Consider the following 26,828-nt stretch of genomic DNA (forward strand, 5'->3'; position numbering starts at 1 on the left):
AATAATTCAATCTTAATTTTTATATCTTATACAAGTTTTAAATAATTGTCAAATGTACAATTTTTCTTAAGAGGTTAATTTGCAAAAAAAATTATAAATTAAATTATTCAAGACTCTTAAGACTGGAAACGTTATCTATATATTTGAAAACGATTTTTTGAGCAAATATGAAACGTTGCTAAGGAATAAGAAAGATATATGTCTTTATAATATTGTGATAGAATGTGGTAATGTCCTTATATTTGCTTAACGAATCGCATTTTATTTTTCTCAAAATGCAGCTGTTTGTTGACAGAGGGAGGGGGCCATGGCATTCCTGCAAAATTATTGCATCCGCGCTTTACAATAATATATGGTACTGGAAACCCCGGTAGACCCCAATAAAAATCCCATTGAATAAAATTAAGTGATATGTTATTAATATTAAATGTTTACTATATTATATGTAACGCGCGGGTGTGTTTGTGTGCCTTGTTTCGTGTTTCTTGTTAATGTTAGAAAAATAAATTTGTCTTTCTTTTACCTGATCGTATTTAAATAATGCCAGCACTGTATTTGAATACTCAAAGAATAAAGTGTTACCAAGAACAAGATATGCCTACAATTGTAATGATTATGTGACTATTAACTCCTAAAAATGTGATTATTTTTCTTCATTTCTAGAATAATTCAATCGATACTTAATTTTTATATCTTTTAAATGCTAAATACTCTGTGTGCCAATTTTTTCATCCTTTATTATATACAATTTAAATTATTTTAATATTTTAAATGTCTGAACTTAATGGGTATTGTAGTCCTTTAGAGAAACGTATTATTGAAAATGTTATAATCTTAAAGGGGTGATATCAAACTTTACTATCAAGAATTCAGTGTTCAATATCTGTGGTATACTTTTGAATATAATGGCAGCTTCACATTCCATTAAATTAATTAATATATTTATGTAAATAAGCTTTTCATAACGTATTTATCGCGTAGAAGTCATTAGTACCCATCCATTAGCAAATCATTCGTCCATACCATAGTCACTAGTTTAAATTAATTATTTTAATAGTTCATAGTGCATCGCGAGTACTTAAAAAGTACTTAGCTTGTAATGTTTCTAATGGCAGGTAATGTCGCAAATAAAATATATATAAAATGTTTAAATTAAAATGAAACATGCAAAGCAATATAAAATGGCCTTATAAATATCTAAGCACAAAATCTTCTATTCTTTACTATCGTTTATTTTCGTACAGTATTATTTTACGAGAGCATTTTACATTGAACATTTTGTGATAAACTTATATTTCGATCAATGTTTTTCTTATATCGAGATCGTTTATATTTTTTTTATTAAGTATAAAGAAATAATAACCAATACACAAAGTAATGTAAATAAAATAAAACATATCTTGACTTTATAATTTTGATAAAAATTTGATTATAAAACACAACTCTTTTGACAATTGTTCATGTTCTAATTAAGTTAACAGATTATTAAGTTAACAAAATAATTTTATTTGTAATCAAATAATTATCAAAATTATTAATATAACAATTTTACTGACTATAAATTAAATACTGCGTATATTTGTCTTTCCATATCCTTAGTCTTAAACGTATATTCCTGTTTTACAAAATATTTAATGACTGTACATAATCAAACATAGGTTTAATGAGTGCCTCTTGTTAGTCTTGCCTTAAGAATGTTATATTTTTAAATATTTCCTAACTAAAACATTATTAGATTTATTGTCATTTAAAATTTGTAGTGATATATTGTAAACTCAGAAATTATAATACCCTTTATAGAAGTAAATGTAAATATATGTAAAATTTATTGAAACTTCACTAAGTAAATATAGTAGGAATAATTGGCGTTGAAGGATGTATATTTTTTGAATTGTCGTATATGTTTGCCTAAATTTCTAAAAAAAAACCTTGCCTTTTCGGAACTTGCCTTTATCTCAAACTTATTAAAAAAGTCATCAATAAATCAAATTATAAAAAAGGTTCTAATTATGTATCACTGGTGCAAGAGCACAAAGCCTAATACGAAATTACTTTCTTTTTAATTCTATAAAATCAATAGCACAAAAATAATAATAAAAAGTCTGCCATAAATACACACATGAAACTCAAGACACTAAAAACAATATCTTGTCTATGACTTAAATTATACTCAAAACACTCATTAGTAAGGTACTAATTTTGGCGTGTCCTTTACTTCAAACTGGTTGTACGTCAATTTTATCAAGAATATTTATTAAATGGTAAAACATTTAAATTAATACTGAAGGCTCAATAAATAAATATTGTGATTTATGAACATTGTACTTACGCATGTATATTTCAACACACTACTGTTTGAGCATGACAGTTGAGTCGGTACAAATTTATATAATATTTTACGTAATGCAAGCGCCTGTTGTATTTTTCATTCCTATTTGTAAAGTTAATATAAAACTTATAATAATAAATAATTTGTAAATTAGTGACTGACTTTTGAACGGTAGTGCTTATTATTAAGGTGATTCCTAATTTACTTAAATATATAAATAAATCAGTTGTTTCAATTAATTGTTTTTTATTTATTTTTTATGATGTGTAATATACACTTTTTTCAAGCTTAAAAAGAACAAACCTTCTTCCAGTGTCATTTAGGCTGATTTCGGAGTTACGCTGACCGAACCTTGCACTCTTTACATAATAAAGAATGCAAATTTATGTAATGTCGCCCCACGATTTTATATTTGTCTGATCATAACCCCAGATTGATGAGAATATTGGTACGATCTGGTAGCTAGGACTTTTATTAATTATTAAATTAATTAATTTTTATTATTATTTTAATTATTAAATTATTTTTTAGCTTTTAGCACATACCTAACTACATCATTTTTATTGTAATGAAACCGTTTAACATCAAATTTTTTTTAGTTTATTTTATTTTACTAGTATAAACAATTATTTAAGTCATAGATGAATGGAATATGTTTTGTTTGAATAACTTTTAACGTTTATTTGTCTCTATTTATCGACCAGCGATAAAGTAATATCAAAAAGTTTACAGTGCAATCTTGTAGTCTCCACAAGTTCGCGCCAAAAATGGCGTGAACTCTTGTGTGTTGCCCATAGTCACCACACTGGGCAGGCGAGTTGGTGACCATAGGGCTGCCTTTGTCGCAACGAAGAAGCACACGTTTAATAAATGTGTATATAATGTTCTTTAGCAATGTATGGAACTTTGTACTCTTTTGTCTATCATTTAGCACGAAAGTCCTCCGCCTTGATTGCGTTCTAATTCACGGCGGACATATTCTGCCTGTTTTTCATTCAAGCCTAGACGACCGACCTCCTCATCGAACTGTGCCACCCCGCCAACACCTACGAGGTACCCGTTGAGTCTGGCCGCCAAGTGTGAGGTCTGTAGCTTTGAAGAATCGAGGTTCAGGCTTCGGCAGAGATCTTTGTGTCCTTGCAATCGGTGTTTCTGATGGTAACTGTAAAATATATGTTTTTTTTTTTTAATTAATTCATAGTAATTTGGATAATCTGAAGGTTTTATGCGTTCTTATTATTAGTTCCTGGTAATTAAATAAATATATTGCTACTACTTATTGCTACTATTATGTGTGAAGGTATAATCACAAAAACTCATTTGTTACGGAGGATCATCAATCTGGAAACTTTTAAGAGTTTAAAAATACACAGACGGACGAATTCCACAGAAATAAAATGACTGGTGTCATTATATAGACAGAAGACAATTGAAGTGATACAGTTACATAAACTTACTCTTCTGCGGGATAAAAATCACCGGCAGGCGCTATTACTGTACTTAGTGGCTCGTTGTGACGGGCTTGCATTGCTTTGTGAGAAGCCTCCGCGAGCAGGCGCTGTTCTTCGTCGTGATATAGTATCATAGATTGGTACTAGAATTTTAAATGATAGTAATAACTTAGTATTTATTACATTAACAATAATATCAGCAAATTAAAAATTCTTATAAATCTAAATTATTTGTTTAGTAAATTGTTTGAATGTTCCTGTCACATGGTCTACTAATTCCATTTAAAAATCGTTAATGCGTTAGGATTTTAATTGGTAAAATAGTCATATGGTAAAAATTCCAATCATACCACCTAAAATAGGAAATTAATGATTAGGTTTAATTTTCTGTAAGCGTATTCTAGGTATTCTAATTTGCAAAAAATCATCGACAAAATCAAGCATGTGCGTAAGTCGTCTATTGTACCTATTATTTATTTATTTTTCTTTTATAATTTATTGTACACCACAAATATATTACAAACAAAGTATAAAGATAGTTACAGACAGTGAAGTACAATAGGCGGACTTATGCCTAATTATCCATTTCTTCCAGACAATCCAGACATAAAATAGAAACTTATCTAAATAACTATTTAAATTAGGTAGGTGGTGTAGATGTATAATAAACTTACATACAAATGTCTACATTCTAATACTAAAAGAAAATACATAAATAAATAAAAAGAAGAATAAAAATATAATATATATTCTATCATAAACCTAGTCCTATTATATATAAACGAAATATATTTTATCTTTAGATATAAGTGATTTAAGATTAAGACTATACCAAGAAGCTTAATAGACTATACCAATCTCACGCCTTGCCAAATATTAAAGATATTTTCTTGCTTTTTACTTTAAAAAAAATGCGTCTTTTGACACTTAGTTTTTTTAAAGATAATTTATTTTAAATATTTGAAATTATTTCATTTACTTTGTGTGATACACAAATGTGTATCAGAATTTATTTTTGATACTGTAAAAAGAAATAAACATCAACAAACATTTTTAAGAGGAACACACCTGTGTTTTTTTCTTTGTGGTAAGCCCATACTCATTGTTGGCCCAGAACTTGTCAAGTAGTTCCTCGTACGTGACGGTTTCCGGATCGTAATCTAACTCTATTACTTCTGTGTGGTCACCTCTGTAGATTATGACATTACGTTGGTAACTTAATTTATTTTATAATTTCGTCAAGAAAGTGAATTTTAGAGAGCGTCTTTACAAATTAATACTCATTACAAAATTTTTATAATGGAAGATAATACTGAATTTCTTTACTGAATATACATACTAGGGAAAAGATTAATGTGTATGAGAGGACAACAAAGAAAAGAGTTTGGATGGTTTAAAACGCTCATCTCCGAATCTACCGATGAGTTTTCAAAGTATAATTTTCCTACTTATACTACGATACGTAAAGACACACGACGTTTAAGCGTGAGCAGGTGAAACCCCGAAGATCGCTTAGTAATTTATTTAAAGATTTAGCTTCGTATCTTCTCTTTACTATCCCTGTGTATCAATTTAATATTATACTGCATAATAATATAACAGCTAAACATACATGTTTGTTTTATTGAGATTCTTAGTAGTACCACCAGCGTATCCTACTCTTGTTCGAATGACGCCGTTTGTAGCCCCAAAAAGAGAATCACTGGACCAGAAACAGCCCATCCCGAAGGTCGCCTTCTTCGTCGGTATGTCCACATCGTGAAGTAAAGCAGCCTGTAGATGATTATGAAATGTTATTTATTTAGTCAATGAAAATTTGAAAATAAATAATGTTGATTTTTTATACCACTAAGGAGAAAACAATCGTACGGTGCGCTGAACGGTAAGCGGTTGCCTTAGTTTATAGACGTCTGCGACAACAGAAACATCGATAGTGCGTTGCAGCCCTACCTTTGATCATCCCTATGGCTTATTCGATCTTAAAGATGGTAAGTTTATTCATGTTTTATTGTATGAGGTTATTTTTTTTTTATGTAGACCGTATGTTCAGAACTTTTGACTGGATGGACCGATTTCGAGAAAAAAAATATCGAAAGGTGGTGCGTGTCGGTGTGGTGTTTGGTACCATTTAAATTTATTTGAGATCTAACAACTACTTTTCGAGTTATACCTAATAATGCGTGATTGCAACTTTTTGAGTAATCTACGATAACTCGTATTTACTTGACTATTTTTTCGTCTAGGTTTTCGTCTACGTTGTATTACTTGTCGATGTAATTGAAGTCGGTTTTTTTGTTTGCAAGCAAACAATATTATTAGAGTACGAATAACATTGAGAAATTTCTTTACATATTTATGTGTATTTCGTATGATGGACTAAAACGTCATTCACAAAATAGGTGGGTACATTTGCGTTTCGTAATAATTGTATTTGTACACATAAAAAACCAAACTCACTTTACGCTGACAATATAGTACTAACCACATTATTAAGTATAACTCAATGATTTTATTACACATCAGATATCTCTCTTTAAATGGGCCAACACAACAAGCACCAACTTTCGAATTATACAGCAATAATTAAAATCGATACGCTCAGTAAAATGATACGCACAAAAAATATATATACCTACTTTAAAAAAAACGATAAACGTATATCATAATCATATCATATCGTAACATAAATAAATAAATTATTAAATATTTAAACTAGTCTTTAAATTATCACAATACTTACGTTCGGTTGTGGGTTCATTGTGTATGATTTTCGTTTAATAATCAGTACGCAAAAATTACTTAATTTATAACAATTTTTCGGCTACTAAACGTGTTTTTTTGGAGAATCTCGAGTGTAATGAGGTTGTGGAATGAAGCCACGACGTGTTTACTCAGCGTAGCTGTCTGGCGAGCACTAGTCAGTGTTATCACTGTGCTTTCTATGCCATGCCATGCCGAAGTATACGACTATACACCGATTTACGGTACATAATCGTAAAATCCTTTTTAATTTTAATAAAGTTGTAACCGACGTCAATTTTAAAGTAACTATAACTGTAGCCAACGACGGATGAGAAAGAGAAGTATTTATTAATTCAGTCATTCAGATGAATCCTTCCAACAGTGCCAAAGTAGCGCATATGATTTCGTAGAATGGGGGTAGACATGGAGGAAATTAATTGATGCGGTTCAACATAGACTTTTAAGATCGTAGAAATAGTAGGTATTTTATAATTAACCCGTAACCCGTTAACAGCAGGTCTTATTTTTTTAGTTAAAGTATCTTTTTATAGAAAAAAAAGCATTTTAACCATCAACTTGCTGTGTGGTTACGACTGCTGTGGTTACGGCAGTATAGATTATAGCAACCCCCTCTCTTCCTGTGGGTGTCGTAATAGGCGACTGAGGGATAACACAGTTCCTCTACCACCTTGGAACTTATAAAGTCGAACGATGGCGGGATAACCATCCAGCTGCTGGCTCTGAAATACACAGGCCGAAGACGGGCAGCAGCGTCTTCGGTGCGACACAATCAGCCCTGCGGTCACCAACCCGCCTGTCCAGCGTGGTGACTATGGGCAACACACATGAGTTCACGCCATTTTTGGCGCGAACTTGTGGAGGCCTATGTCCAGCAGTGGACTGCGATATGCTGAAGTGATGATGAACCATCAACTTACTACCTTAAGAATGATACAGGATCAAAACAAAAACTGGACATACATTTTCAAAGGATAGTAGCAATGTAATGTAATCAATTGTTTTTGGTGCTTGCAATTTGGTTTTGAAACCATAGATGCAGTAGCTGCGTTCAATGAGGTTTTTGATTTTCTGAAAACCATTTCAGGGCTATAGCTGGGTTCTCTATTTGGCTCATTTAAAGAAGTTGAAATAAATACGTTATCATGATCTTCCATTGCAGAATTATTTCAGTTTGAATTCCAAAGCTAAAAAATCAATAAAAAAGTGTGAACCAAAATATCAGTATTATACAGATCATCAGACCTTTTGACCGTGTGGACCGATTTCGACAAATATTTTTTTAATCGAAAGGTAGTGTGTGCCAATTGGTCCCATTTAAATTTATTTGAGATCTAACAACTACTTTTCGAGTTATATCTAATAATGCGTTTTTACTTGACGCTTTTTTCGTCGACCTACGTTGTATTATACCCCATAACTTTCTACTGGATGTACCGATTTTGATAATTCTTTTTTTGTTGGAAAGGAGATATCTCTAGTTTAGTATCATGATAAGGAAACCAGGATCTGATGATGGGATCCTAGAGAAATCGAGGGAAATTCTCGAAAATCCGCAATAACTTTTTACTTGGTGTACCGATTTTGATAATTCTTTTTTGTTGGAAAGAAGATATCCTTAGTTTAGTACCATGATAAGGAAACCAGGATTTGATGATGGGATCCCAGAGAAATCGAGGGAAACTCTTGAAAATCCGCAATAACTTTTTACTGGGTGTACCGATTTTAATAATTTTTAATTTAATCGAAAGCTGATGTTTGTCATGTGGTCACATATAAATTTTATTGAGATCTGATAACTACTTTTTGAGTAATCTTTGATAACGCGTAGTTACTTGACTATTTTTTCGTCGATCTACGTTGTATTACTCGTCGATGTAATTGAAGTCGGTTTTTTTTCGTTTGCGAGCAAACACAATTATTGCAAATAATGTAACGAGGTATACAAAAATATTGTAGGTTTTTGTTTGTTGGAAAATTTGTTCTTTTAATTACAATAAAAAAAAAAAGAACTATACCTTTAATTTAGCAGAAAAGTTGATTTAATTCTAGTCTGCTTACTTACTCAACAAATGTTAATACGAAACGAAAGTCCCCATGTGACGTACAACAAAACATACGTGATTACGATTTATAAATACATAATTGAAAATAGGTATATCTCCGAATTTCAAAAATACAGTGAAACTTTTCTTATACTTGTTATTTAATTACGAACATTTTTAATTTTATTTTAATTTAAAAATAAACCATATTATCGTTTTACTGTGGTTTTACTATAATACATAAAGACAGTCACAGCACTGGTTTGTGACTGTTGCGCTGGCGGTTGCGAGATCGATCCCCGCACATGACAATTCGACAATTATTTGTATCGGTCAGGAATAACAGATTAGGAATACGAAAAAAAAGTCATAATTTAACGCAATGTTTAAAATTTGGTTCATACTACATATATGAACCATTTCGATTATCGATTTGGTATAATATGGTATGTGCGTATAGTAAAATAGACCATGTCGTAAATTAAAAATGAAAAAAATAAGATATTTTTCTTATATTATATTGAGCAACATTATATTTATGTAAGTTTACATTCGTAGCTAATGTTCTTTTAATTTGTCTTCAATGACGCAGCATTTTTTCAATTTACATAAAGATGAAAGGGTACCTGAGAGACTTTTGAAAAACAGGTACATATTTGAATAAAATGTTCCTGTCTCGCTATATGCCGCCACCACGCCCCGAGACAAGAAATGGACAACTGCAGCTCAGACCATTTTAGGTAGACAATTATTGACGAAAACAGCATTTCGTAGTCGACTATTTTCTCCCTAAAACATGCCATTTTTTTATTTTTTTTTCTTGTGTAACTAAAAAAACCCTTCAGCTATCAACCCCTATGTTCTCGTTTTTTTTTTGCAATTATGCGTATTTTTTAATGAGTGTCTGAAAATGTACAAAAAATTAGGCAATATTTTTAGTTTTTGAAGACTCCTACTCCCTATAATTATAAGAATATGAAAAAAACCATGACATAGGGGCATGGTCATGGCACTTAGAGGTTTAATGTTACAAAAATATTATCTAGGGTCATTATCCAGGGAGGAAACAGTCGACACGTTTGTATAGAGAAAGAGCTGATATCCTTTCCTCTTCACACTAATATTAGGCTTATTTATTGTATTTATCATTAACATTCTCTATTTGCGACCATGATTTACATAACGTGTAACAAAACATGATCGATCGTTTGTATCTTTAAATAGAATGTTAACGACTAACTTATTGTGTATGTATTGACGTTTTTTGGTTATTCTTTTCATTTTTATAGTCTAAAAATAAACTTTTTTGGATGCATCATTTCAGCTCACAGCTGGACATAGGCCTCTTTCCCCATGTAGGAGAAAGATTAGAGCTTAATCCACCACGCTGCTCCAATGAAGGTTGGCGGGTATATTCCCTACTATGTGTAACGATCGCTATCAGGTGTACATAATAACAACTGGGACCGACGGCTTAACTTGCTTTCCGAGGCAAGGTGGGGTTATGTGGTAATTCAATGTCAATGTCTACCGTGATACGAGTATTTTGCTATAATATAGTTTCGCAAGAATATGACATAGCCACCGTATAACTGCGTCATTGACTCATTGACAGTGAACGAACAGTGTTCGCCGGACCGCCACGTTAAGGAGACGCGTCGCGGCTTCACTCCATAACCGCATTACACACGCGATTCCATAAATGAAACACGTTTAGCAGCAGGAAATTCCTTACAAATTTCGCATATTTTCATTGTGTATGCTGCGTATTATTCGAAAATTTTGCACCATGAAACCACCAACAAACGTAAGTATTGTTATATTTTATAGAGTAGGTACCGTAAATGTTTTAAATTAGCGATCATTAATTCTGGATGTCTTGTTTTAAAAATATTTTCACAGCGCATGACGCTTTGATCCGGTAGAATCCGATTTTGTTGTAAAATAATATTGATATATTTCGTAAATGATTTGTATTGCAGTATTCAAATCAGGGCTGCCAGGTGCACAAAAAGTGTGATCGTACGCCAACTACAAAAAAAATCGTATGCCAAGGAAATTTTGAAATAAAAAGATCGTACGGCCCTTTAAGACTAAGTACTAATTTTTTATTATAAATTATCAAAATTCGTTTAGTTTTAGAAAATAAATGTAATAAAACTATTTGTTACACCCATACAAAATTTTCTGTGGTCATATTTTTTAATAAAAGAAATTGTTGGGTAAAACTTCGTAAAATTTTCGTTTCTTCTTAATTAATTGCTTAGCTAATAATTTGCCCTTACGTGTATCATTGGATAAACTGTTTCTAAGTTTTGTTTTGATTAAATAAACTTCGCTGAATGCTCGTTCTCAATCTGCACTGTAATGGGGAAAACATAACAAATTTAAAGCAAATTGAGCCAGTGTTTTATAATTTTCAAATTGTTTTTTATTTCAAAGTGTGTTGTTTTTTGAAGTCACAATTATTACCGAAAGAGAAAATATCTATATTATATATATTAGTTTTGTTAGAAAGCAAACAAATACAGCTCTTATATGATTATTCAAAGAGACTTCATTCAAGTAAAAGATCGAGGCACGCGTTAGGTAGTTGGTGTAGTTCTCCTAAATTCATGCTTGCCGGTGGATGACGTTTTTTTTTTAATTATGTAATGCTTTCAGGTAATAGGAATATAAAAATCGTACATTTTGTGTACGATCTTGGTCTAGCGATCGTACATGAGTAAAAATGCAAAAAAAAATCGTATGAGTACGATTAAAATCGTACATCTGGCAGCCCTGATTCAAATCAATTTTAAATTGTTTAGATTATTTGTGCCTATGTTCAATATCTTCATTGTGAACGTAATTTATCATTTCACTAAACTGCAAATTGACACGATTTGTAAAAAATAAATGTTTAAATTGATGCTAGTGGTCCATAATCTATACTAATATTATAAAGCTGAAGAGTTTGTTTGTTTTTTACTTATACGCGCTAATCTCAGGAACTACTGGTCCGATTTGAAAAATTCTTTTAGTGTTGGATAGCCCATTTATAGAGGAAGGCTATATGCTATATAATATTTTAGTACCTCTTTTTTTTAATTACGTGGTTGAAAGCGTTGGGTACATCTAGTACGAAACAAAAATATTTCAAAAATTTACAGCATTATGCACTACAAATACAACAAAATGGTTTCATTGTTTTTGATAGGATTATAAAAGCTACAAGTTGAATAGTAGGTTATAAACTTGATACTTGACTATCATGTAAAAAAACGTTGGTTACATTCGATGCATCGTCAATATACAAAAAGTACTTTAATCATCCATCCATGGTTGTAGAAATTTTTGTGGAAGAAAGTGAAGTACCAAGGTTTTTTGCACAGCTTCATTTATCACTTCGTGAAAAGAAAATTCAACTTAAAAGTATTAACAATATGAAATTACATTAATTTTAACCGTATTTATTTTATTATTTCGACTGTCCCTACGTAGGTATAATATCGAAAGTGAAAAAAGGCACTTTACATTTTTTACGCTGAATGATTTGTTTAAGTATCGATATTGAGTATAAGCTCATGAAAAATGTGATTTTATGTGTATTTTATAGCATTTTCTTCTCTTTTTTCTTTGAAAATATACATTAAAAGTAGTTTTTTCATGCAATAAAAAAATAGAAAATTTTCAGTTTCGATACTGTACGTAGGGACAGTCGATTTATTTATGTACATTTTTACGAAGACTGTAGAGAGTACAGGAAGACAAAATTATCTGATAACGGCTCTGCATCTGTTTTTTTTTTGTTAATTCTTAAATTAAATAAAATTAGTAAAAAAAATCTCAAGATTGTGTATAATGATTGTAACATTTTTAATTGTGACCGTACTCTGGTATTTACTCTGGGAATAACCGACAAGCGTATGATCTAATCTAATACTATTATACGAGTAATTCTTGTATATTATATAGGTATAATCTGAATCGCGGAAACGGCTCTATAATAGAATAATTATTTTATTCGCTTCAATATCGCAATATTAAAACATATATGTATATGATAGAAAAATATGTATAAAGGTGATCTTATCGCTAAAGAATCTATTTTATATTTCTATTTTATTTCACAAACGAATTTCTAATTCTATCTAAGTGTTAAAATCTTCCTCCTAACATTTATTTTATTTTATGTTTAATAGGGAAACAGATCACATATGCCAATACAGTTTACATATTTACGAATCAGTTATAGTTAGAAGAGAAGCGTGATAGAAGAATAAAGAAAATAAAATTCAAAATAGTATTGTAATACGGTTATGCGTATCAGCAATTGTGAGTTGGTACCTCAAGGGAAGTCTTCAATTTCAGACCGAAATAGACTTAGACTAGATACATGTGCTACGATGAACGAAGCTCAAGAACATTTATTTGACATTTCTTTCAGTTGGAAATACGATTTTTACAGTTTAGTTGTCTATAAAAGAAAATGACTACCTGACAAAAGCTATATCTGCCCATCTATACTAATTTTATAAAGCTAAAGAGATGGATAGTCCATTTACCTTGGAAGGGTATATGATATTTTAGTACGTTTGTTTCCCATATTATCGTAGGCTTAAAAATATTTTTAATGCTTTTAATTTGTTGCAATTGGTAAAAAAAAAACAACATAATTTTACTTTTATATCGAAATAATTCTTTGTTAACTATAATAAGTAAATTGTTTTTTTTTTTCTTAGTCTATAGAAATTGATAAAAAACAGTTACGTTTAGAGAAAGTTTAAAAAGTCAATTTAGCTTATTTAGACTTTTTTATATTAGACTAAGGGGGCGTACATAAATTACGTGAGGTGTTTTTTTTATTTTCTGTCCCTGCCTCCCCTCTGGTGAGATTTCGTGGGATTTTATTCAACCCCCTCCCCCAACCTCCAATATCACGTGAGATTTTTCAAAATGTGGGTTTCTTACGTAAACGCGTTGGATTGTTATTGTAAAAAGGAAAAAAAAATGTTTCGTGCTTTTATTTACGACTAGTTAAGACTAGTAATCAATATTGCTGAGAGTTTAATTATAAGTGTAATGAAAATTTACCAATAGAATACTTAAATCGTAACTATTGTGATTAAATAAAGAATATCTACTCTAATTCAATCCACGGAGAATCATGCGCGGTCTCAAGAGAGACTATTGGAACCAACATGTCCATATGATTTTCAGTAAAATCATCTGCTCCTTTAACTTCGTTCTGATCTAGCCACTCTAAGCCGTTGGCATAAAACAAATATGGTGGTTTGACAGTCAGTAGATGTATAACGTCGAAGTAAGATTGAAATTATTTTCTTTCGAACGAAGTAGTGAATGATCTTAATCGTATTACGATTACGCTTAAGATTAAATCTTAAGCATGTACAATCTGGATTCAATGGACCAAAATAGTATATATTTTTTTGTTTCAATCGGAAAAAAAATTGCGTGATATTTGCCGAGGCCCTCCCCTGTCTCCAACGTAAGATTAGATGAGATTTCACTCGACCCCCTCCCCCCCTTAAACATCTCACGTATTTTATGAACGCCCCCTAACTACGCGTTGGTGCAACAGTCACAACACTTGTCTTTGGCGGTTACGCTTGCCGTTACGGGTTCGTTCCCCGCACATGGAAAAAATTTGGCCATACCGAGGTTTGCCGTGGTCCGGGTGTTTGTGTTTTATGTGTGTTTCCGGACCTACAAAGGAGCACATCCTAGTCGAGGCCGTTGAGTATGAGGTGTTTATTTATTTATTTATACAACCATTCACCAATTTCGCCATAATCTGCAAAGCGCAATATTCCAACGATCGAAAGTGGTACATGCTGGTCACGAGAAAGTAATGAATATAGTAAATCTTTGTTAATTATGATAAGACATATCTAATTATACAAAAATTAAACGCAATTGCTTATGACTAACTTGTACGAGTTCAAACTTTTGATAACATTAATATTGTTGTAACGACAATGCATTACTTCCAATATTTATTTATATGCAATTATACATGTAAAAACTTGAATGAGATCGTCCACTTTGATTTAAATGTAAACAGCATCGTCATCGTAAACATTTTTTTTTTTTTGTAAATTGCGGGTAATTGTGAATACACGGTCGCCAGGACTGACCGCTTATCCGACTTTCTCTAACTGGAAGTTATGACATTATATTCGTTTTTTATTTCTATAAATTGATATTTGTTTTTTTTTTTAGCCATTTTAAAATACAAACATAATGGACATACCTATTATTACAAAAAGGAAGTTGCAGCTGTTTTTAGTTTTTAAAAGCGTTATATCTATGAGTATTCCAACAAAAACTGTTTATAAGGAACTAGCGACCCGCTCCGGCTTCGCACGGGTATAAAATATAATTATAGCCTATGTCATTCACTGAAAAAATGATTAAAATCGATCCAGTAGTTTAGATTTATTCATTACTGCCCGTGGCCCGCACGCGTTAACTTTAGAGTAAAAGCCGGCCGGAACCGCCGCAAACGCTACGTACCGCGATTTTTAAATCTGTAATATCTTCGAAAATATTCATTTAAATCATATGCTGTAAAGGGCCATATAGATCTATATTAAATAAAAAATACAGTTAAGGTATTTAATTTGATAAGGATTAATGCTGTATTGGTTAAAATCGCTTCGAAAATTAGCCATTATTTGTCGTAAAAAGTAAATGACAAAAAAATGTTATTGTGGGATATCCATAAGAGATAGGTATATACCATCGCGGAGTTTTCTGTAGACCTTTTCAATGTGTACAATACTTAGTACATTATTTTGATAAATCTCGTAGGGTTCAGCCTGCGTTTGCAATTTATGCAAAAAAAAATTAATTATTTACGACATAACATTAGAAAACTCAAAAATAACAGTATTTCTCCACTATTTAATGGATGTTATTATACATATAAACCTTCCTCTTGAATCAATCTATCTATTAAAAAGAACTGCATCAAAATCTGTTGCGTAGTTTTAAAGATTTAAGCGTACATACATGTGCAGGGACAGAGAAAGCGACTTTGTTTTATACTATGTAGTGATTAACCGTCAGTTTTTCTGGCTGTACATTTTATTGTAATTTGTGTACTCTTTACATCTTGTAACCTTTAAGAAACGGTTCTGGTATAATTAGGTACTACCTTATGACTTTAAACAGTGTGCATTAAAATAACAAATTTTTCATATTTCTTTTTTTATATTAGTAACTATTTACATCATTCAAAGATAATAAAATCTAAAAAGTAAATATTTAACGCGAAAACTTAAATTATTGAATTCCGGCTGATAACAGCTCTGGAAATAAGTGTTTCCGGATTTTTGTGAAGATCTATTACGAGTATTATGTTTTTCTCACGGAGTAGTACGAGTATATAGTATTTCTATGGTCTGTGGTTTTTCTTTGTACATCCAATATACATATAACTAAGTAAGATTATCGCTGCGGTAACACTAAAGTCTACTAGTTACTGTTTCGCTCCCTTATAGGTCATACTGTCAGTTTTTATAGCCTATTTCGAAAAATAAATTAACAAATCGGGGTGGTAGGGCCCGCGATCTACGTTTTTAACGAACACGCAAATTTTTGTCAATATATCTTACTCTGTTAATATACTTTGTGGAAAAACACAACGTGCAAAGCTGACGGCAAAATGATGAACATGATTACTTTATTGAGTTACAAAATTGGTGACAAAAACACAACGGCAATAACAAAAAAGGCATAAAATTTATTTCTGCTTTTTATCGGAATTACATAAAATTAGATTTAAGAAGAGAAAAGAGGTTGGAACGCGTAATGCTTCACTTCAGTCTAGATTAATAAACAAAACCTTTTGTTTATTAATCTGAGACTTCACTATTTAAAATGTCATCCCTAAGAGCAAATGATCTCTGAATCTATGTAACAATCACTTATAATTTAATTAATAAAATTTGTTGCGCCTAGTTGCCCAGCAAGAAATATCTTGTTTAAAATCTAGAGTAGCTGGTCTTAGTATATACTAATACGCTGGTCTTAGTATATACTATATAACGCCGTTAACGCCCTGATAACTCTCCTGATGTGGTAAGCATCTATTGGCTACTGTAGCCACTTGTCATAATGCGCAAAATACGTTTGTTTAACATACTATTTGTATAAAATATCAAGCAGACGCTGTTTTACTCTATAATTTTAATTAATATTTTTATTGAATAAATTAATAACATTTTGTGATCGACTACAGGGTGGTTTACTTCACGATGTGGACATATCGACGAAGAAGGCGACATTCGGAATGGGTTGTTTCTGGTCAAATGATTCCCTCTTTGGAGCTACAAACGGCATCATTCGAACAAGAGTGGGTTATGCTGGCGGGACTACTAAGAATCCCAATTACAGAAACATGTGAGTTTTGTGTTCTTATATATCATCTAAATAAGTTGATATAAACGTATACCTATGTACTCGTATAAATATTTTTAAAAACAGTAAACAGCTGATAGGTAGTCTATAAATATAGTTTGTTTGTGATTTAGGTACATAAAAATAAAGAGAAACCTTTAAACTTGTTAAAGGTCATAGTGGTATTTATGTTTAAAAAGTCTGTGATAAAAATAAACATGATGATAAATTTTAAGAAAAAACATTTAGATTAGTAGCTTATGTACTCGTAACAATCACATTTGTAACAGTTAAAAAAAATCTTCCTTTAAGTGAATTGTATGATACACGGGTTTAATTTTAAAACAATCGATCGAAAATTAATATAAGTCCGTAATCATGCACTTTTCGTTCTTGCATATAACCTTTTTTTGGAAACGATTGTTTCGTTCAAACAAGCATCGGTAAACCTAAACAGTAAATGTCGAAGTGCGAATTGTATCAAATTTCTTTCCGTGAAGTTTGAACTACCTATTTTATATGTTTATACATTTTTGAGAAAAGCTAGCAACGATTATTATCATGTAAATCACCTTTTCTGTTTTTCGAAATGCGCTCTATAAAAATAAAAATTATTAATACCTACTCTCTTTATTTTTATCCTCGAGCTTCTATTAATCCAGCGTACTCACCATACCCGCCAAACAACTCTAGGTGCAAATGCAAAATTAGTGGTACCGACATTATCCAAACTTCTTTAGTATCAACCAACGTCGACGTCTTTGCTGACTCGTTAGAAAAGTTCAAACAATTCTGTGACTCATGGACGAATTGTCTTTAAGCTCGCTGCTTTTTTAAGTAACTTTACTTATCAATGTTATTAACTTTCATAGATATTAATTTATGTGTAAAAAGAAGCATAGCAATAAAGCATAAAGAAAATGCTTTAAAGTAAACACTTCTTTTTGCATGTGTTGTTCGCCAAAAAATCACATTTAGCCGTGTTATGGTTTAAGGTTCATTGATTGTGTGATAAGATTTTACAAATACTCATCACTTCATCATCATCTTTACTTCAGCCTAATACAGTCCACTGCTGGATAAGGGCCTCCACAAGTTCGTGCCAAAAATGGCGTGAACTCATGTATTTTGGCCCATAGTCACCACGCTGGGCAAACGGGTTGGTGACCGCAGGGCTGGCTTTGTCGCACCGAAGACGCTTCTGTCCGTCTTCGGCCTGTGTATTTCAAAGCCAGCAATTGGATGGCTATCCCGCCATCGGTCGGTTTTTCAAGGTCCAAGGTGGTAGTGAAACTGTGTTATCCCTTAGTCGCCTCTTACGACACCTACGGGAAGTGAGGGCTTATTTGAGGCTTTATTCTTACTGCCGTAGCCACACAGCAATAACAAATACTGATGATGTTAAATAAATAAAAATTATAACATAATTATGTATGCCTTAAGTTTTAAAAGAAAACATTTTAAAGTAACGTAAATACTTTGTAGATAAGATTACTGTTGTTTTCAAACTTCATAACATTTTTTTTTTCTCATTATCATTGCACATTCTTTAGGCAGCAAAAACAAGTATTTGGTATCGACTAAAGTTCAAGGTTATCCATTTGACATTTAGGCTTACCGGTATTCGCACGTACTAAAAATCAATATTGGTATCAGTAACAAAAAATGGCATGATCTAGTTTTAAACTTGTAATACAATTTTCTACGTAGATTTTAATAATTTTTTGTTGTTTATTGTACACAAATACATTGATTAATTGACGCATTTAAAAACAGTGAAGATTTTTTTTAGTTGGTTTATTTAAAATAATAGTCATGGGGGAAAAAGAAATTTTAAAAATGAAACCGCTTGCTTGAAACCGAAAGCTTGTGTGAAATTACATAATAATCTTTCATATTTTATAATTAGTAGGAGATCCAAACTAGAGACTAACTTCGCCTATCTGTTTAATGAATGAAAATTGTCTTATATTTAAACAATTATTAATATCATATCAAAAATTGACCCGTTCAGACTGGTTGGCTGAAAAATTCCAAATTATTCAGCCAACCCTAATTATTCAATTCAAAATTAAAAGCAAAACATTCATCGGCCAAAGTCATGAATGATGATGTTAGTCGTGGTCTCGGCGTTGTGTTTGTGTATTGTGTGTATTTCCGGATCCCCAACACAGGAGAAAATCCTACTGGGGATCCGTTGAGTGTGAAGCGTTTATTAATTCTTAATTCTTATTAATTAATTCTTATAAATTAATTATTAATGAATGCCTGTACAGCAGTGTACTGCCACAAAAACGAAGGTCACTCAGTAGGTATTTGTGGAAATTGAAAAAATAATCTCTCGCCAAAATTCGTGCCAAACGATTCTGAATCCAACCCAATATTACACCAAAGTGAGCGCTGTTGTCATAAAAAAATCTGGATTGATTGAATGGCGGTTGGCGAGTATAATGTTTCCATTTCCAGGTATTTTCCAGCCAACCCTTTCGCGATTTATCTTAAACGCACTAAAAAAGATCATTATTTAATTTTTATCCATTAAGCAAATAGGTGAAGATCATGTCTAGGACAGAACGTAGATTAAACGATCTTCAGCTGTTAATTGTCATACCTATATTTATTTTTAGTTATTTATTAATTTATTTCTAAAATCTCCTTATAAAGGCTGTCTACATTATACGATATTCTAAATTTTAAATACCATAGTCATAATTAAAAAATATTAATTTATTTTTAGTGCTTATCGCACCAAACTGAAGGTTGCTTTCATTGTCAATGAATAGAGATATACCTGTGTTACGTCGCTATGAGTCAAGGAAAAGATTTTATTTTAGTACATAGATTAGCGCTATTTAAATTTTGCCTACCACTTTATGTACACTAGTCGTCGAAAACTCTCAATAAGTCATTTATTTATATAAAAGAATTGAAATATGTGTTGAAAATCTGTAATTTTTGAATTTATCATTGAGACAAGAATATATAAGAGCGTCTATGTAAATATAATTAATTTTATGCGAGCAAATTGGCGGAAAACAGCTAGTAAAAATATCGTACTATTATGATTATTTACTGTATGAACAAGAACTAGGTATTACCTACGCAACTGTTTCTTTTAATAATTTTAGTATGAGTCGCATTAATTGTTTTTGTAACTCATTGTATAAATGTAGTCATTAGCTGCAGTTAAAAATGAAAGAATGTCGAAAATCTATCTGGTATAATAAAAAAAATTAATTTCATGATCGGCGTTTTTGATAAATAATTTTAATAAAATAATTAGTTAGATAAATATAGAACTAATCCCAGAAAACCCATGAATGAACCCATGAGAAATCGACATGACGACTGCATTTTATAAAGCCATAATTGTAAAAACATAACGTAAATACATTTCTGAATCTAGATAAGAAGCAAAAACATCTCTATGATACCTATGATTATTGTAATTATGCAACTAAATAAAATTATGTTTCAAAAGACTTTACAGTCTCTCAAAATTTATAATTGTATTTAACTACAAGGACCAAATTTATTAATAAATAATTTAAATAAAATATATTGAATTATTTATAATTTTAAGTATAACTTTTTACATAACCATAACGTATTGGTATTTATATTGTTTTCCATTTACGTAAACCATACGTTGCAATCTTGTTTGCCTATGAATGAATTACGTATATTTCGCATTCATCGATGATTCCACATGTTTTATCTCGTTAAACTTTTAAATTCACTAACGTAATTTTAATAATATTCAATTAAATATAATATAATCATTGTATTCAATACATATATAAAAATTATTTTGATAATTATTTTAAAATGCTAAAATTGTTACTAAAATTATTTAATAACGGGATATTTATTTATTTTTCGTTTTGCGAAACTCGATATTTCGAAATACAAAAAAATCTTATATTTTAAAATGGCATATCTTCGATATGGGAGTTGATTATCTTGTCTTATCTAGATTTTTTTTTATCATATTAGTAATGCCAATGGTGTGTTCGATATGTATACTTTTTTAGATCTTAATTGTAGTAGGCACTCACAGACAAAGTTTGCCATATCATTATGAAGCATTAACACTGCGTTGTGTTTTTAAACAAGGATAAAGAAAATAACAAAATCTTAGAATTATGAGTATATCTCTGTCTGTACTCTATATAATTAAAACTTAATGACCTTATATTTTTGCAAAAAAAATTGCTTTTACTAGTATTCACTGGCGACGGAAGTCTTTCTTAACCGACTTCCAAAAAAGGAGGAGGTTCTCAATTCGACCGATCTACGTTGTATTACTCTTCGATGTAATTGAAGTCGGTTTTTTTTACGTTTGCGAGCAAACACAATTATTTTAGATGTTGTTATCAAATTAAATTTGACATAGAGCGTTCATTGCGTGAAGGCTATCTTTACACGCCAAGGCCAGACGGTCGACAAACTATATACACTATTATATTATCACCTATATATTTGACCATTTAACGTTTAACATAACCCTTATCTGTAATTTAAGTTGATTAAGTACGCGATAGAAATGTATAATTGTTTAGAATTATTATATATGAATAGATAAGAAAATACACTGAACCTTTATATGTATAATTTAGTTTCACATGTTCACTCTACAGAACATTGTGAGACTTATAGCATAGACTTTCCCGCAATATAGAGAATATCTGACAAAATTATTATTTAAAAAGCGTCGGTAGATTTGAGAGCAGCATATTTAAACAAGCAGACAAACTTTTTTCTCTAAATATGTTCTGTACATCCTTTTAGTCTTGTCTATACTTATAACAAATTTGAAATGAGTTCACAAATTTGTAGACTTTCTACATTTTATTTTTTTATCAAAGTTATAAAGAACATTAAATTAAGAACGTGATGTCATAATCCACAGAGGTGACCACACAGAAGTAATAGAGTTGGACTACGACCCTAAAACCATCACGTACGAGGAGCTACTTGACAAGTTCTGGGCTAACCATGAATACGGACTTACCACGAAGATAAAGAAACAGGTGTGTTTTCTTCTTCAAAGGTATTTTTTGTCAAATTTTAGCACAACGCACATGACGCACATGGCAAACATTTGTATCGACCGTTAAGATGCTTGTGCAGTCCCTTGTGCGTCTCCCAGCCGTGTCTTGGAAATCATGTTAACGTTAAACCGTCGGTCCCATTTGTTATCGTATACACCTGATAGCAGGATCTATGACTCACAAATGTGTTAGTTACATTTAATTATGTATCTGGTAAGGTTTTCACGTTCAGATAACTTTTTCTGTGCATAGTTGAGCTAAAAAAAGCTTCAGTCTGTAATATCCCACTACTGGGCATAGGCCTCTTTACCCATGTACTTAGGAGAAGGATCAGAGCTTAATCCACCAAGCTGCTCCAATGCGGGTTGCCGGATATATTCCCTACTATGAGTAACGATCGCTATCAGGTGTAAGTGATGACAACAGGGATCGACGGCTTAACGTGCTCTCCGATGCACGGTGGGGAGACCCAGAAGGACTGCACAAACACCCAGACCACGGCAAACACCCGTATGGCCAATACAAATGTTAATCATGTGCGGGGATCGAACCCGCAACCGCCAGCGCAACAGCCACAAACCAGTGCTGTGAGTTATTACAATTTACGTTAGTTAATATTTGTTTCGGATATTGCATAACTTGTGCGGGTGTATTACACTTGTGATATTACATTTTTTTTTAATTTACGATGATATGGATTCACGGCGTGAATATATTGTTAATATTTTTTTCTTTCTTTACTTTGTATTATTTCTGTTTTTGGTGTACAATAAAGTGTATTGTTATTGTTATGTTTTCAATCATTCTTAACAATTATTGCCTCTACTAAGTGCCTATTTTAGTTGTGGTATTATACATTCTGAAAATATCAGAAGATAGTAACATTATTATTTCTTCAATTAAAATATAGGATAAAAGAATATATGTATAACAACCGCTCTAGTGTAGTGGTGCGTGTAGTCGCCTACAACACCGATGGTTTGCGTCTTCGATTCTCGTTTGGGATGGATGTTTGTATTTGTACAAATATTTCTTTCCTGTCTGGAGGTTTGTCCTTGTGGGAGGGTGGGGGGGGGGGTCACCGTGCCTAGGAGAGCACGTTAAACCGTCGGTCCAATAGTCGCGTCGTCAGTCGGTAGGTAAAATGAAAATGTGTATAGTCTTTTGTGAAGATTGTAGCTTAAAACTTTGTTTAGGTTTTTGTAGAAAAAATAAACAAGAAAATTCGCTCTACCTTCGAAAATGGTCAGCTGCTAAAAATATATATTTTTGTTTAAATAAAAGTTTCACGAAATTCATATAATTTAAAATAAAATAATTGTTACCCTAATTTTCAGTGTCATTGGATTTTTCCATATTCATATTTATCTGTAGATAATGAGGCTAGAAAGCCTCTTGCGTCTCCTCTGTGCCAGAACAATTTTTGACCCAAAATAAAGAATAAATTCCAGCAGTTTCATAATTTATGTAATTGTAATTTATGAAGTTGTCAAATGTAATCACTAAATTACTATTATCATTTCAAATTCTAGTACCAATCTATGATCCTGTATCACGACGAGGAACAGCGCCTGGCCGCGGAGGCGTCTCACAAAGCAATGCAAACCCGTTGCAACGAGCAGCTAAGAACAGAAATAGCACCAGCTGGTGTTTTTTATCCCGCAGAAGAGTAAGCTGGTTTATACACAGTATCGTTTGAATTATCTTAGGCCTTGGTAAGGTTAGGCTAAACGCTTCACACTAAACGCTTCACACTCAACTTCAAAAATGCAAATTACTAAAATTAAAATTGAGCAATATTTTATTGAGTCCAGGCAATTTTTTTTAGCAATTGACCAATTCAATTCTTGCGTTAAAAAATAATACAAAATTAGATTCACGTAACCTGTCGAATACTGGTCATTTTTACTACTTTAAGATTAAATTGAGTTTGACCGTAATTACAACAATATCTAGGCAGCGCATGTATGTTTTTAAAAATGGAAGCACGTAAGGCACGTGAGTGTAATTTTAGAACTTTATCTTGATAGATATCGTTATTAAATTCTGCTTGTGCTATGCCTAATTGACCTTGAAAAATAGTCTTAGTAACAATGTATTAATATTCAAATGATTTGTATCACAAAGTTAACTGTTAACAATAACCATGTCATGGTCGGCTCCTTTTGAATGCTCGTCAATTGTATAAATTAACCTCTATTTATATGGCATTGGTATTCCTAATATATGGATGTCTTTAAATATCAGAACATTTTGTATCATAATGTCTATCTTACTGATAAAGATTTTTTTAAAAGAAAATATGACCTGTTACAAATTTCGTTTGCTAATTTTTTTTTTGTCTTAAAAGCGTAACAAAAACATGAAACATTGATGTTTGGGTGAAGGAACGCTTTATTTAAGGTGGGGTCACAAATATGGAGCAGCCCGACTGGGGTAGTACCTCGACCTTACAGAAGATCACAGCAAAATAATACTGTTTTCAAGCAGTATTGTGTTCCTGTTGGTGAGTAAGGTGACCAGAGCTCCTGGGGGGATTGGGGATTGGGTCGGCAACGCGCTTGCGATGCTTCTGGTGTTGCAGGTGTCTATAAGCTACGGTAATCGCTTACCATCAGGTGAACCGTACGCTTGTTTGCCGACCTAGTGACATAAAAATATATATATATATATATATATATATATATATATATATATATATATATATATATATTACAACACAGTCTCGGGGTGGGAATCGAACCTACAACCCCCGGAGCAGAAAGCACGGGTCACTATAAACTATAGTCTTAGAAAATCTCTTTATTAGCGTATCGTATGACGATTCTTCTTCTTCTTGATCATTTGACATTTGAATCGTTTGATCGAAACACATTGATTTTGATTTATTTATATTCAGTTTGACTACAGTTACTATTGACCCTATTAGAGCGTTGTAGAGAGTAAAAATAACTTTTACAGCCCCGCTTGTAAATTTAATGTGTAAAATTACAAATATAATTTTACACATTAAATTTACAAGACACAACACAGCACAACAAGCACTACAGTTACATTATAATATTACATTCATTCGTTAATTCTTTCGTAACTAAATGTTTAAAAGCACGCTCTTTTATACAGGTCAGGAAACTAAGCTCAATTTCAATGATGAAAGATTAGTACAATAATGTCATAACTTGCGTTCGCGTCAACGCCGCTTTAAGTCACTGCTATCGATGTGTGCGGTTACGTGGTGCGGTGCGCAGTGTACCTTCATTATATTTGGTTATATTGAGTGATGTTTCATTGTAATTGGTTATATTTTAAAACATAAATGCGTGACGTGTGATAGAAAAAGAATATAAATAAAAAAAATTATTAACCTCAAGATTCTTTAAATTTCAATAAATTAAGAAAAAAAAATATTTTTACAGTTACCATCAGAAATACCGATTGCAAGGACATAAAGATCTCTGCCGAAGCTTGGATCTCGATTCCTCAAAGCTACAGACCTCACACTTGGCGGCAAGACTCAACGGGTACCTCGTAGGTGTTGGTGGGGTGGCACAATTCGATGAGGAGGTTGGTCGTCTAGGCTTGAGCGAGAAACAGGCTGAATATGTCCGTCGTGAATTGGAACGCAATCAAGGCGGGGGACTTTCGTGCTAAATGATAGACTTAAGACTACACAATCTAAACGAACACGTTAAAGTTAAATGTACATTTTTTGTGATACACTTTAGTTACGTATAAAAATATAGCTAATTAAATTGGCACATTTAATTGGAGTTGCAAATGAATCCACTAAAATTATTAATTAATCTTTAATATATTGTTAATATTTTTAAGTCATTGTGAAATTTTAAATGAACAACTTTAAGTTTTATCACTTTTAGTTACTAATTCTTAATTGATTAATTGACCTATCTGTTTTTTTAAGTAGTTTACACATTTGAACAATCTCACTTGTTTCAATAAATGGTCTTTCATTTTAAATATTTTATAAAAATTACTATATATATTATTTAATTAACATTGTTTTTATTTCATTCCACTCAAATATTATTATTCACTTTACTTTATTGAAGAGTTTTTCAGAAATTCCGAAATTTTAGAGAATATTTGACTTTTTCAGAGTTATAAAGACTATTATTCTTTTAAAAGTCTTATGCAGAGTTATGAAGAGTTCTTAAGATTTAAGATTACAAACAAATATTTCTACCAGAGAGATCAATGATTTTAGAATAAACTGTAAACTTCACGAGCAAATAGTTCGTATAGTTATTCCAAAAAGATTTCAGTAATATTTATCGATAAAACTACTTTAAATAATAATATAAAATAATAATATTTATACTAATACATAACTACTATTCACTTATAATAAGAATAATGACTATTCGCTCATAATTAATCTAAACTCCAACTTAAGATAAATATAATAAAAATTCTCATTTTATTATAACCATAGTTTTATTTAGAACCTTGATACTAATTTAAAATCGAAATTCGTAATGCAAAAATTATATAAAAAAATAGTAGTAATTAACGAGATTTTATAACAAAATGCATTTAAATGCTCGACGATAGAGTACCTCAAAAGAGATGTTGACGACGTTCTAAAACTTAGAGAAATTTTAATTAGATACTTTATGAAATGTAATGAACTATTAAAATGACGACAAATTCTACAAATTATCTGGTGTAGCACAAGGATTTTTTTTTATTTTTCTATATGGCATAGCAAGGTAAAGTTCATTAATGTAACATTTTTTTTAATACGACTAGATTGGCAAATAAG

At 31.5% G+C, this 26,828-nt stretch overlaps 2 protein-coding genes across 2 annotated transcripts; one reads left to right on the forward strand and one right to left on the reverse strand.

Moving 5' to 3' along the window:
* Window positions 1-3,183: 3,183 nt before the first annotated feature.
* Window positions 3,184-6,538, reverse strand: LOC123659400 (peptide methionine sulfoxide reductase-like). Its single transcript, XM_045594616.1, has 5 exons — window positions 6,521-6,538; window positions 5,393-5,553; window positions 4,849-4,969; window positions 3,787-3,923; window positions 3,184-3,491 (listed from the first exon to the last, which is right to left on the reverse strand). The coding sequence occupies exons 1-5, from the start codon at window positions 6,536-6,538 to the stop codon at window positions 3,257-3,259; spliced, it is 672 nt and encodes a 223-aa protein (XP_045450572.1). The 3' UTR covers window positions 3,184-3,256.
* Window positions 6,539-10,162: 3,624 nt separating this feature from the next.
* Window positions 10,163-26,492, forward strand: LOC123659583 (peptide methionine sulfoxide reductase). The gene is made up of 5 exons (XM_045594791.1): window positions 10,163-10,392; window positions 16,834-16,994; window positions 21,904-22,024; window positions 23,578-23,714; window positions 25,462-26,492. Exons 1-5 carry the CDS (start codon window positions 10,345-10,347, stop codon window positions 25,694-25,696), a joined length of 702 nt encoding a protein of 233 aa, XP_045450747.1. The 5' UTR covers window positions 10,163-10,344; the 3' UTR covers window positions 25,697-26,492.
* The last annotated feature ends 336 nt before the right edge of the window (window positions 26,493-26,828 follow it).

Source organism: Melitaea cinxia, chromosome 14 (genome assembly GCF_905220565.1).
Source record: "Melitaea cinxia chromosome 14, ilMelCinx1.1, whole genome shotgun sequence".
NCBI classification, from domain to species: Eukaryota; Metazoa; Arthropoda; class Insecta; order Lepidoptera; family Nymphalidae; genus Melitaea; species Melitaea cinxia.